The sequence below is a fragment of the Malaclemys terrapin genome, assembly GCF_027887155.1.
Source record: "Malaclemys terrapin pileata isolate rMalTer1 chromosome 20 unlocalized genomic scaffold, rMalTer1.hap1 SUPER_20_unloc_1, whole genome shotgun sequence".
NCBI lineage: Eukaryota > Metazoa > Chordata > Testudines > Emydidae > Malaclemys > Malaclemys terrapin.
In genome coordinates, this window is record NW_026530188.1 from 573,279 (window position 1) to 586,189 (window position 12,911).

A 12,911-nucleotide genomic window follows, 5' to 3' on the forward strand; every position below is an offset into this window, starting at 1 on the left:
CCAGGGAGAGAACCCAGGAGTCCTGGCTCCCACCCCTGGAGATTTAGGGACTTTAAGGCTGTTACAACAGTTTCCCCCTGCCCAGGAATTCTCACACACACACACACACACACCATACCCCCCCCCCCGCCCCAATGTTTCTTGCACGTCATTCAACGCCTCATTAGTTGGGGACTCATGCTAGGAAGATGGTATCAACTTCTAGGGACTGGGGCAGAGGCCGGGAGCCCGGACTCCTGGGTTCTCTCCTGGCTCTGGGAGGGGGGTGGGGCTGGGAGCTGGTGGTCACAGCTGGGGGAAGCCCAGGACCAGGCTGGCAGGGGCTGCGGGTCAGGAGTGAGGGGCACCGGCGGGGCCAGGGGGCTGCGGGTCGGGAGTGAGGGGCGCCGGTGGGGCTGCGGGTCGGGAGTGAGGGGGGCTGGGGGGCTGCAGGTCGGGCATGGGGGGCGCCGGCGGGCTGCGGGTCGGGAGTGGGGGGCGCCGGCGGGGCTGGGGGGGGGGCTGCGGGGCAGGAGTGGGGGGGTCTGCGGGGCGGGAGTGGGGGGCGCCGGCAGGGCTGGGGGCGCTGCGGGGCGGGAGTGGGGGGCGCCGGGGGAGCTGGGGGGGGGGCTGCGGGGCGGGGCCGGGGGGCTGCGGGCTGGGAGTGGCGGGGGCGGGGGGCTGCGGGGCGGGAGTGGGGGGCAACGCCTGTGGGGCTGGAATTTCCTGTTGCAGCTTCACTGGGCAGCCGGAATCACCATAAAATTGTTTCCTCGTCCCCCCCCCCCCAGCCAATCACCACCCCTAATGCAGGGCTGGGAGCCCGGACTCCTGGGTTCTCTCCCCGGCTCGGGGAGGGGAGGGGAGGGGAGTGGGATCTGGTGGTTAGAGTGGGGGGGGGGGGGGCTGGAAGCTGAGACCCCTGGGGGGCCATTCCCGTGGGCGGGGGCAGCCCAGCTCCTAGGGCCCGGGCCCAGGGGGGGGGGGGGGGGTTCGTGGACAGAAAAGGCTCCGGACGCAGCCGCCTGAAAGGAGTAAAAAGGTTTTGCTTTATTCTGACCAGGCAGATTCGGCTCCGGACCCAGGCGTCCGGCAGACCCTGCCCCCGCTCCGGCAGCTGTGCACACAGACATCACAGATCGGGGCGGGACGGGGGCTGGTGGGTCAGAGCAGGGGGGCTGGGAGTCAGGACTCCTGGGTTCTCTCCCCGGCTCTGGGAGGGGAGTGGGGGCTGGTGGTTAGAACAGGGGGGGCTGGGAGCCAGGACTCCTGGGTTCTCTCCCCGGCTCTGGGAGGGAAGTGGGAGGGCTGGTGTTTGGGGGGTAGTGGGGGGCTCGGGGGCAATGGGATCTGCTGGGGGAGGAGGGGGAAGTCGGGAGATTGGGGGCCAGGCAGATCTGAGGTTCAGGGGGAAGGGGGGTTGGGGCTGTGAGGGGCTTGGGTTCAGTGGGGTCTGCTGGGGGAAGGAGGGGGAAGTGGGGGGCTCAGGGGTGGCGGGATCTGCTGGGGGGTGGGGGCCGCTGGGGGGTGGGGGCCAGTGGGGGGCTTGGTGGCAGTGGGATCTGGGTTTGGGGGGCTCAGGGGGAAGTGGGGGGGCTTGGAATCTGCTGGGGCTCAGGGGCAGTGGGGGGGCTCGGGGGCAGTGGGATCTGGGGGTTCAGGGGGAAGTGGGGGTCTCGGGATCTGCTGGGGGGCAGAGGGGGGCAGGTGTCTCCCCTGCCAGACTCAGACAAACGATGAACTGACCAGACACGAATCACAGACACGACATAAAAACCACCCTGGGGGGGAGCATCTGGGAGGGGCCTTTGTCGTCCCCCCCCGCCTGACTCAGTGTCTTTGTGCTTCACGCCCCCAGTTCCGATCCTGGGGGGTCCCTGTAGGGCAGGGGGGGCTGGAGCAGCATTGGGGGACTCCCCAAATCTCCCCATTGTCTCAGCAGCCAGGCATGTCCAGGAGCAGCACCAGGGGCCCCCCTCTTTCCTGCTCTGTCGGGATGGGGGCTCCCCCAGTCCTGGAAAAGTGGGGGGCCCCCGTGTCCTCCGATGGTGGCGACGTGGGGGAGGCAGGCTCACCCCCACATCCTGGCACATGGGGGAGAAAGCGAGTCTCCAGGCCGGGCCCCGCCCCCTCAGACGGTGGTGACGGACAGCAGCGGATTGTAGACCCGGTGCCCGTCGGCCGAGCGGGCGCCGTGCGCCAGCATCTCCTGGATCGTGATCCAATTGTCCAGGATGCGCCGGCTGCGCTTCTTGAGGCTCTTGCGGTGGCTGAGTGCCAGGATGGTGAGTTGGTCGGGGGCCCCCGGGGCCCCCCCCGCCTCCCGCTGCCAGTCGAGCCGGCTCTGCAGCATGAGTTCCCGGCGCCGGCGCTGCTCCCGGGCCCGCAGCAGCTGCTGCTTGCGCTCCTCCTTGCTCCAGTACCGGCCCATCTTCATCTCGCTGACGGCATCGTCGTCCGTGGTCATGCCGCTCCGCTCCTCCCGGATCTTCAGCGCCCGCGCCTTGAGCAGCCGGTCCCGGCCCGGGCGCCGGGTGCCCTCGCCCCGCGCCTTCCCCTTCCACTCCGCCCGGGCACCGCCCGCCAGCCCGCCGGGCGCCGGGCTCTCGTCCCGCGCCCGGCGCGCCAGCCCGGGGCTGCCCTCCCGGGGGCGCCGGAGCCGGCCCGGCTTGGGCGGGGGGTCGGGGCGCGGGCCGGGGCTCTCCAGCAGCGGGGTGCTCCGGCAGCTCTCGCCCGTGTTGTAGGCGCTGGTGCTGTCCTTCTCCGAGCGCTCGGGCACCTCGGTGATGTCGGCCAGCGGGGCCGGGGGGGGCCCCTCGCCGGCCGGGGGGGGGCCCCCCATCCTCCTCCAGCAGCCAGGCCTTGAGGCAGCGCTCCCGCAGCCGCTGCATCTTCTGCGCCCGCAGGATGTTGCGGCATTTGAACTGCAGGTGCCGCAGCTCCTCCTCCAGCAGCACCGCGCGGTTGCGGTTGAGGTCGAGGTCCAGGCCGGGGTGCAAGGGGCCGGGGCCGTTCCCGTTGGCCAGGTGCCCCCGCAGCTCCAGCAGCTCCCGGTACCGCTCGGACTCGGCGTCCGTCAGCCCCGGCACCTCGGGCGCAGGCAGCAGCGAGTCCAGGCTGAAGTGGAAGTCCCGGGCCTGCAGCGGGGCCGGGCGACGCTGGGGGGCCGGGGTGCCGGCCGAGCTGGGGGGCTCGTCCCCCAGCAGGTCGTGCTCCGAGCTCTCCTCGTTCCGGGTGCTCTCGTCCGTCCGGCCCACCCCGCTGTCCAGCTCCTGGCTGTGGGGGAGCGGGGGGCCGGCGCTGGGCGGGGCGGGGGCCGCGGCAGGCTGGGGGGGCAGAGATGGGGGAGATTGGGGTGAAGCTGACTTTAATTCAGACGCAACCTGGCCCCCAGCACCCTGCCGAGCCCCCTGCCCAGCCCCCCGCCCCCCGGCTTCCCTTCCCCAGCCCCCCGGTTCCCCGCCCCCCCCGGCATCCCCAGGCCAGCCCCCCGGTTCCCCGTTCCCTGGCACCCCCGCCAAGCCCCCTGCCCCCCCGGCTCCCCCTGCCCAGCCCCCCGGTTCTCCGTCCCCCAGCATCCCTGGTCCAGCCCCTGCCCCTCAGCTCCCCCTGCCCAGCCCCCCGGCATCCCTGCTGAGCCCCCTCCCCATGGCTCCCCGTGCCCAGCCCCCTGCCCAATCCCCCACCCACGGTGCCCCAGGCCCAGCCCCCCGCTCCCCGGCTTCCCTTCCCCAGCCCCCCGGTTCCCCGTTCCCTGGCACCCCCGCCGAGCCCCCTGCCCCCCGGCTCCCTCTGCCCAGCCCCCCGGTTCCCCGCCCCCGGCATCCCCAGGCCAGCCCCCCGGTTCCCCGTTCCCCGGCACCCCCGCCGAGCCCCCTGCCCCCCGGCTCCCGCTGCCCAGCCCCCCGGTTCCCCGCCCCCTGGCATCCCTGCTGAGCCCCCTCCCCATGGCTCCCCCTGCCCAGCCCCCTGCCCCCCAGCTCCCCCTGCCCAGCCCCCTGGTTCCCCACCCTCCGAGGGGCAAGGGGCCCTGACTGCCAGGGGAGAGCCCCTCTGCCCAGCCCCCTGCCCAGCCCCCCACCCCAGATACCCCCTGCCCAGCCCCCCGCCGCACGGTGCCCCTCACCTGCTGCCCAGGGGTCGCTCGGGGTCTCATTTCGCGTTCGTGCTCAGAGCCGAAGTCGTCCAGGAAATCGTCACGGTCACTGTCCTTCCAGCGCCGGGAGAGCTGGGGGGGACGGGCGATGGGGGCAGCGGGGGGTGAAACTGCAGCCCCCCCCACTAGTCATAGCCCCCCCGCATCCGTCCCAGGCAGGCCCCCCAATCCCCAACAGCCCCCTGATCCCCCCACTGGGGAAGGGTCAGAACCCAACCCACCCTGTGCCCCCCACCCCCATTCCTGCCCCTGGGACCCCCAAATACCCCCCTGCCTCCCACATCCTCCCAGCCCCCCAACTTCCACCTCTCCCCCTCAACCCCCACCCCCCAGTTCCCCCCAGCCAGCCCCCAAAATGCCCCCCCAACCACCCTGTGGGGGCGTCCATCACCTCGGTCTCGGGCCTGGCCAGCAGCAGCGAGATGTTCGTTTGTTGCTCCTGGGTCAGGATGGCGACGGCTTCCTCGCGGTCCTGGACCTGCACCCCGTTAATCTGGGGGGGGCCGGGGGCCGAGTCAGCCCCCGTCCTCCAGCCCCCCTGAGCCCTCTGCACCCCCAGTCTCCCATCCCCCATCTCCCCCAGGCCCCCTGAACCCTCTGCACCCCCAGTCCCCCGTCCCCCATCATCCCCCAGCCCCCCTGAGCCCTCTGCACCCCCAGTCCCCCGTCCCCCCCTCGTCTCCCAGGCCCCCTGAACCCCCAGTCTCCCATCGCCCCTCGTCTCCCAGGCCCCCTGAACCCCCAGTCTCCCATCCCCCATCGTCCCCCAGCCCCCCTGAGCCCTCTGCACCCCCAGTCCCCCATCCCCCCTCGTCTCCCAGGCCCCCTGAACCCCCAGTCTCCCATCCCCCCTCATCCCCCAGGCCCCCTGAGCCCTCTGCACCCCCAGTCTCCCATCCCCCAGCCCCTCTCATCCCCATCCCCCATCATCCCCCAGCCCCCCTGAACCCTCTGCACCCCCAGTCTCCCATCCCCCATCCTCCATCGTCCCCCAGGCCCCCTGAACCCTCTGCACCCCCAGTCCCCAGTACCTGAGCACCCCTGGGCCCTCTGCACCCCCAGTCCTCTGTCCCCCAGCCTCCTTCAGCCCTTTGTGCCCCCAGCCCCCCTTGGCCCCCCCACCTGGACGATGCGGTCGCCCTCTCGGATGCGTCCGTCCTTGGCGGCGATGCTGTTGGGATTCACCTGAGGGGAGAAGGGGGGATGGGACCAGGACCCCCCCATGGCCCCAGCCCCTGACCTGCTCCCCCTCCCCCTCAGACCTCCAACAAGTCACCCCCGCCCCCCACGGCCCCCCACAAGCATCACCCTGGTCCCCTCCGCCCCCACCCCTCCCACCCCAGCTCTTTGCCGCCATGGCCCCCCCATCACCCCCTGTGACGGAGCAGGGAGGGGGAGTGTTACGGGCACTCTGCATCGGTGCTGGCTGGGGGGGAATCTCGGGGTGACTTCACTTGGGGGGGCAACACCTAGACCCTATTCGGACACAGACTGGCTAACCTAGTGAGGAGGGCTTTAAACTAGGTTTGACGGGGACAGGTGAGCAAAGCCCACAGGTAAGTGGGGAACATGGAGACCGGGGAGATGGGTCGGAAACGAGAGGGAGTGTGGGCTATATTGTCAGAGAGAAAGGAGGGTCAGGACAAAACTGGGAGGAAAGATCAAACCAGTATCTTAGATGCCTATATACAAATGCGAGAAGTATGGGGAATAAGCAGGAAGAACTGGAAGTGCTAATAAATAAATACAACTATGACATTGTTGGCATCACTGAAACTTGGTGGGATAATACACATGATTGGGATGTTGGTGTGGATGGGTACAGCTTGCTCAGGAAGGATAGACAGGGAAAAAGGGAGGAGGTGTTGCCTTGTATATTAAAAATGTACACACTTGGACTGAGGTAGAGATGGACATAGGAGACGGAAGAGTTGAGAGTTTCTGGGTTAGGCTAAAAGGGGTAAAAAACAAGGGAGATGTCATGCTAGGCATCTACTACAGGCCACCTAACCAGGTGGAAGAGGTGGATGAGGCTTTTTTTAAGCAACTAACAAAACCATCCAAAGCCCAAGATTGGTGGTGATGGGGGACTTCAACTATCCGGATATATGTTGGGAAAATAACACAGCAGGGCACAGACTATCCAACAAATTCCTGGACTGCATTGGAGACAACTTTTTATTTCAGAAGGTTGAAAAAGCTACTAGGGGGGAAGCTGTTCTAGACTTGATTTTAACAAATAGGGAGGAACTCGTTGAGAATGTGAAAGTAGAAGGCAGCCTGGGTGAAAGTGATCATGAAATCATAGAGTTTGCAATTCTAAGGAAGGGTAGAAGGGAGAACAGCAAAATAGAGACAATGGATTTCAGGAAGGCAGATTTTGGGAAGCTCAGAGAGCTGATAGGTAAGGTCCCATGGGAATCGAGACTGAGGGGAAAAACAACTGAGGAGAGTTGGCAGTTTTTCAAAGGGACACTATTAAGGGCCCAAAAGCAAGCTATTCCGCTGGGTAGGAAAGATAGAAAATGTGGCAAAAGACCACCTTGGCTTAACCACGAGATCTTGCATGATCTAAAAAATAAAAAGGAGTCATATAAAAAATGGAAACTGGGACAGATTACAAAGGATGAATATAGGCAAACAACATAGGAATGCAGGGGCAAGATTAGAAAGGCAAAGGCGCAAAATGAGCTGAAACTAGCTACGGGAATAAAGGGAAACAAGAAGACTTTTTATCAATACATTAGAAGCAAGAGGAAGACCAAAGACAGGGTAGGCCCACTGCTTAGTGAAGAGGGAGAAACAGTAACAGGAAACTTGGAAATGGCGGAGATGCTTAATGACTTCTTTGTTTCGGTCTTCACCGAGAAGTCTGAAGGAATGCCTAACATAGTGAATGCTAATGGGAAGGGGGTAGGTTTAGCGGATAAAATAAAAAAAGAACAAGTTAAAAATCACTTAGAAAAGTTAGATGCCTGCAAGTCACCAGGGCCTGATGAAATGCATCCTAGAATACTCAAGGAGCTAATAGAGGAGGTATCTGAGCCTCTAGCTATTATCTTTGGAAAATCATGGGAGACGGGAGAGATTCCAGAAGACTGGAAAAGGGCAAATATAGTGCCCATCTATAAAAAGGGAAATAAAAACAACCCAGGAAACTACAGACCAGTTAGTTTAACTTCTGTGCCAGGGAAGATAATGGAGCAAGTAATTAAGGAAATCATCTGCAAACACTTGGAAGGTGGTAAGGTGATAGGGAACAGCCAGCATGGATTTGTAAAGGACAAATCGTGTCAAACCAATCTGATAGCTTTCTTTGATAGGATAACGAGTCTTGTGGCGAAGGGAGAAGCGGTGGATGTGGTATACCTAGACTTTAGTAAGGCATTTGATACAGTCTCGCATGATATTCTTATTGATAAACTAGGCAAATACAATTTAGATGGGGCTACTATAAGGTGGGTGCATAACTGGCTGGATAACCGTACTCAGAGAGTTGTTATTAATAGTTCCCAATCCTGCTGGAAAGGCATAACGAGTGGGGTACCGCAGGGGTCTGTTTTGGGACCGGCTCTGTTCAATATCTTCATCAACGACTTAGATATTGGCATAGAAAGTACGCTTATTAAGTTTGCGGATGATACCAAACTGGGAGGGATTGCAACTACTTTGGAGGACAGGGTCATAATTCAAAATGATCTGGACAAATTGGAGAAATGGTCTGAAGTAAACAGGATGAAGTTTAACAAAGACAAATGCAAAGTGCTCCACTTAGGAAGGAACAATCAGTTTCACACATACAGAATGGGAAGAGACTGTCTAGGAAGGAGTACGGCAGAAAGGGATCTAGGGGTTATAGTGGACCACAAGCTAAATATGAGTCAACAGTGTGATGCTGTTGCAAAAAAAAGCAAACATGATTCTGGGATGCATTAACAGGTGTGTTGTGAGCAAGACACGAGAAGTCATTCTTCCGCTCTACTCTGCTCTGGTTAGGCCTCAGCTGGAGTATTGTGTCCAGTTCTGGGCACCGCATTTTAAAAAAGATGTGGAGAAATTGGAAAGGGTCCAAAGAAGAGCAACAAGAATGATTAAAGGTCTTGAGAACATGACCTATGAAGGAAGGCTGAAAGAACTGGGTTTGTTTAGTTTGGAAAAGAGAAGACTGAGAGGGGACATGATAGCAGTTTTCAGGTATCTAAAAGGGTGTCATAAGGAGGAGGGAGAGAACTTGTTCACCTTAGCCTCTAAGGATAGAACCAGAAACAATGGGTTTAAACTGCAGCAAGGGAGGTCTAGGTTGGACATTAGGAAAAAGTTCCTAACTGTCAGGGTGGTTAAACACTGGAACAAATTGCCTAGGGAGGTTGTGGAATCTCCGTCTCTGGAGATATTTAAGAGTAGGTTAGATAAATGTCCATCAGGGATGGTCTAGACAGTATTTGGTCCTGCCATGCGGGCAGGGGACTGGACTCGATGACCTCTCGAGGTCCCTTCCAGTCCTAGAATCTATGAAAACCTGAGCTGGGAGGGGGCTGGGGCCAGGTGACCCCTTCTGCCCAGGACACTGGAAAAAGGCCGGAGGAAGGGCTGGGGGGGCTGGAGGAGGGGCTGGGGGGTGGTGGGGATCAGATTGGAGCTGGCTGGGGAGACGGGGGGGCCCAGAACCGGGGTCTGGGCTCCCCACCCCCAGGATGGACCCAGCTGAGGGGTACTGGTCTCTGTCCCTACGAGCTCTGGCTCCCCCGTGTTCCCGGCGGCGAATAACCCTTCGCCGGGACTCGGAGGAAGTGGGGTGCAGGTCTGCCCCCCCCATGACACACCCCTCCCCCCACGCCCCCCCCCACCTCTCCAACATAGATTCCCACGTCGTCCTCGTCGTCCGTCCGGTAACAAACCGTCAGCCCCAGCTTGTCCCGGTGGCTCGATTTGTACAATTCCACCTCCTGGGGGGACATGGGGGGGGGTCAGATCCCAAATGGAACCCCCAGTTCCCCCCCGTTGTACCCCACCAGCCCCCGCCCCCTCCCAGAGCTGGAGACAGAACCCAGGAGTCCTGGCACCCAGTCCCCCCACTCTAACCCACCAGCCCCCACTCCCCTCCCAGAGCCAGGAGAGAACCCAGGAGTCCGGGCTCCCAGCCCCCCCTGCTCACCTCATACTCGAGTTCCTCTGCCCGCTCTGTCTCTGTGGGGCCCCCTTCCATGAACTCCACAGGGTCATAGTATTCATGCCCAAAGGGGGGGCTTTGGTGGAAGAGAATACAGATTAGGGGGGCTGGGCTGGCAGGGGCTGTGGGTGGGGAGTGAGGGGCACTGGCAGGGCTGTGGGCCAGGGCCGGGATGGCAGGGGCTGCGGGTCGGGAGTGAGGGGCACCGGCAGGGCTGGGGGGGGGCAGGGCCGGGATGGCAGGGGCTGCGGGTCGGGAGGGATGGGCACCGGCAGGGCTGGGGGGGAGCAGGGCTGGGCTGGCAGGGGCTGTGGGTCGGGAGGGAGGGGCACCGGCAGGGCTGGGGGGGGGCAGGGCCGGGATGGCAGGGGCTGTGGGTCGGGAGGGAGGGGCACCGGCAGGGCTGGGGGGGCAGGGCTGGGCTGGCAGCGGCTGTGGGTCGGGAGTGAGGGGCACCGGCAGGGCTGTGGGGCAGGGCTGGGCTGGCAGGGGCTGTGGGTCGGGAGTGAGGGGCACCGGCAGGGCTGTGGGGCAGGGCCGGGATGGCAGGGGCTCCGAGTCGGGAGTGAGGGGCACTGGCAGGGCTGTGGGGCAGGGCCGGGATGGCAGGGGCTCCGAGTCGGGAGTGAGGGGCACCGGCAGGGCTGTGGGGCAGGGCCGGGATGGCAGGGGCTGTGGGTCGGGAGTGAGAGGCACCGGCAGGGCTGGGGGGGCAGGGCCGGGCTGGCAGGGGGCTGTGGGTCGGGAGTGAGGGGCACCGGCAGGGCTGTGGGGCAGGGCCGGGATAGCAGGGGCTGTGAGTCGGGAGTGAGGGGCACCGGCAGGGCTGTGGGGCAGGGCCGGGATGGCAGGGGCTGTGGGTCGGGAGTGAGGGGCACCGGCAGGGCTGTGGGGCAGGGCCGGGATGGCAGGGGCTGTGGGTCGGGAGTGAGGGGCACCGGCAGGGCTGTGGGGCAGGCCCGGGATGGCAGGGGCTCCGAGTCGGGAGTGAGGGGCACCGGCAGGGCTGTGGGGCAGGGCCGGGATGGCAGGGGCTGCGGGTCGGGAGTGGGGGGCACTGCTGGGGTCACTCACAGCTCGGGGATCCCGAAGGTCTCCAGGGTCCCGGCGGGAGGGCTGGGGGGGCGCCGCCGGCCCAGCGCCAGCAGGTGCTCGAAGGTGATGTCCGTCTGCGTCCCGCTGTCCACCAGGGTGGCGGGGTCCCCGGGGGGGGCGGCCCCCTCCCCCCCGCCCCGCGCCCGGGGGCTGCGCCGCAGAACCTGGATGACCAGCGGCTCCTTGGAGCAGCGAAGGGCTTCCAGCGTCTGCTCCTGGGACAGCCTGGAGAGCTGCTTCCCGTTCACCTGGGGGGGGCAGGCGTGAGAGCCCCCCAGAGCCCCCCGGATGGACACCGCCCCCCCCCCCTCCAGCCGCCCCTCAGCGTGGACACCCCCCTTCCCCCTCCCCCTCCCCCGCCCTGGGGTGTCTACCGGGACGAGTCCCCCGACTCCCCCCATCAGATCCTCTCCATCCTTGCGTTTCTGCAGCAACCGTTCCCATGGAAACTAGGAGGATTGATACAGGAGCAGGGAGTGTGTGTGGGGAACCATCCCCCCCCGAGCCTCCCAGCCCCGCCGGTGCCCCTCACTCCCGACCCGCAGCCCCCCTGCCAGTCCACCCACAGTTAACTGCACCCAGATATCCCTCTCACACCGCCCGTCCCCCTTCCCTGGCCTGCTGCAGTGAGATGGGGCTTTGAATTCTAAGCTAATCCTGCACCATTCGCACCCGGGATCTTCCCCCTTCAGCCCCCAGGAACGACCCCCCGACTTGGCACAGGGGCTGGGCTATGGGGGCTGCGGGTCGGGAGTGAGGGGTGCTCAGGACTGGGGGGGCTGCGGGTCAGGAGTGAGGGGTGCCCAGGACTGGGGGGGCTGCGGGTCGGGAGTGAGGGGCGCCGGCAGGCCTGGGGGGGCTGTGGGTCGGGAGTGAGGGGCGCCGGCAGGCCTGGGGGGGGCTGCGGGTCGGCAGTGAGGGGTGCCCAGGCCTGGGGGGGCTGCGGGTCGGGAGTGAGGGGCGCCGGCGGGGCTGGGCTAGCAGGGGCTGCGGGTCGGGAGTGAGGGGCGCCGGCGGGGCTGGGGGAATGGATGAGGTGGGGGGATGGGGGTGGGGGAGATGGGGGACGGGGGAGGGGGAGACGGGGAGGTGGGGGATGGGGTGGGGGGGGAGATGGGGGTGCATGAGATGGAGCTGGGGGAGGGTGACTGGATGGGGGGGGAGTCCCAGTCTGGGCAGTCGCAGCCCCTCCCCCATCATTTATTAATTCCCCCAGACCCAAAAACCAGCAGTGATGGGGGGGAGGTTGGTTGCTAGGCAACCTTCCTGAGACTGGTACCTGCTCCCTTCCCCTCCCCTCCCCCTGCGGCATCCCCCAGCCCCTCCCCCCTCCCATCCTGCAGCCCCTTCCCCAGCCCTAGCGCCCCCCCCCAGCCCCCGCTTACTGCCCCCGGCCCCTTTGCAGCCCCCAGCGACCCCCCCCAGCCCACCCCGCAGCCTCTGCCCCAGCCCCGCCCCCTTCCTGCACCCCCCCGCAGCCCCCAGCTCCCCCTCCCCGCAACCCCCAGCTCTCCCCTCCCTGCAGCCCCCAGCTGCCCCCTCCCCGCAGCCCCCCCCGCAGCCCCCAGCTGCCCCCTCCCCGCAGCCCCCCCCCGCAGCCCCCAGCTGCCCCCTCCCCGCAACCCCCAGCTCTCCCCTCCCTGCAGCCCCCAGCTCCCCCCTCCCTGCAGCCCCCCCCCGCAGCCCCCAGCTCCCCCCTCCCCGCAACCTCCAGCTCTCCCCTCCCCGCAACCCCCCCCCCCAGGAGCCCCCAGCTCCCCCCTCCCTGCAGCCCCCCCCGCAGCCCCCAGCTCCCCCCTCCCTGCAGCCCCCCCGCAGCCCCCCCTACCTGCAGCATGACCTTGTATTGCTCCTCGGGCTTCTGCACCAGGCACATGTTACAGCCCATGGCGAAGGGGGGGGCGGGGGGGCAGGACGGAGAAGAAGGGGCGGGGGAGGCGGGGGGGCTCAGCCACCTCCCATCCTACAGGTGGGGCCGCGGGGGGGTCTCTGCTCCCCCGGCCCCCCCAACGGGCGGGGAGCGGGGTCACCCCCCCGGGGGCATGGCGGGGGGGGCGAAGGGCGGGGGGGCGGCGGCGGGAGGGGGGCGAAGGCCTCGGGGGGCGGTGGGGAAGACGCGGCTGGTCGGGCGGCGGCGGCTCCGTCCCTGGCTCGGGGGTGGGGGGGGGGGTGGCTGGATCCCACCCCCCGCCCCTCGGCTCCGCCCCTCCGGCCCCGCCCCCTCCCCATCTCCCCCCCCCCCCGCAGCCCCCTCCCGGACCCACGGCCCACCCCGTCTTCATACGCCCCCCTACCCCGCCCCCTCCTGCCCCCCTCCCATCCCATCCCTCCCGCCCCTCCGCCCCATCCCTCTAACCCCAAACACCCCCATCGTCCCTCCCCCCACCCCCTCTATCTATCCCCTCCCCCATCTGACCTACCCCTTAGGGGTCCCCCCGCTGCCCCTCGGCTCTGCCACGTGCTGAGTGGAGGGTGAGACCCACAGGACAATCCACCCGAGGCCTGGGCCCC

The 12,911-nt window shown here is 65.9% G+C and overlaps 1 protein-coding gene across 1 annotated transcript; it reads right to left on the reverse strand.

Moving 5' to 3' along the window:
* Positions 1-2,016: 2,016 nt before the first annotated feature.
* On the reverse strand, positions 2,017-12,420 carry PDZD4 (PDZ domain containing 4). The gene is given in 9 exon segments (XM_054014858.1): positions 2,017-2,818; positions 2,820-3,305; positions 4,106-4,207; positions 4,527-4,628; positions 5,258-5,320; positions 8,983-9,081; positions 9,291-9,381; positions 10,380-10,648; positions 12,229-12,420. Coding segments are annotated over 9 exon segments (1,980 nt in total). The 5' UTR covers positions 12,289-12,420; the 3' UTR covers positions 2,017-2,110.
* Between the last annotated feature and the right edge of the window lie 491 nt (positions 12,421-12,911).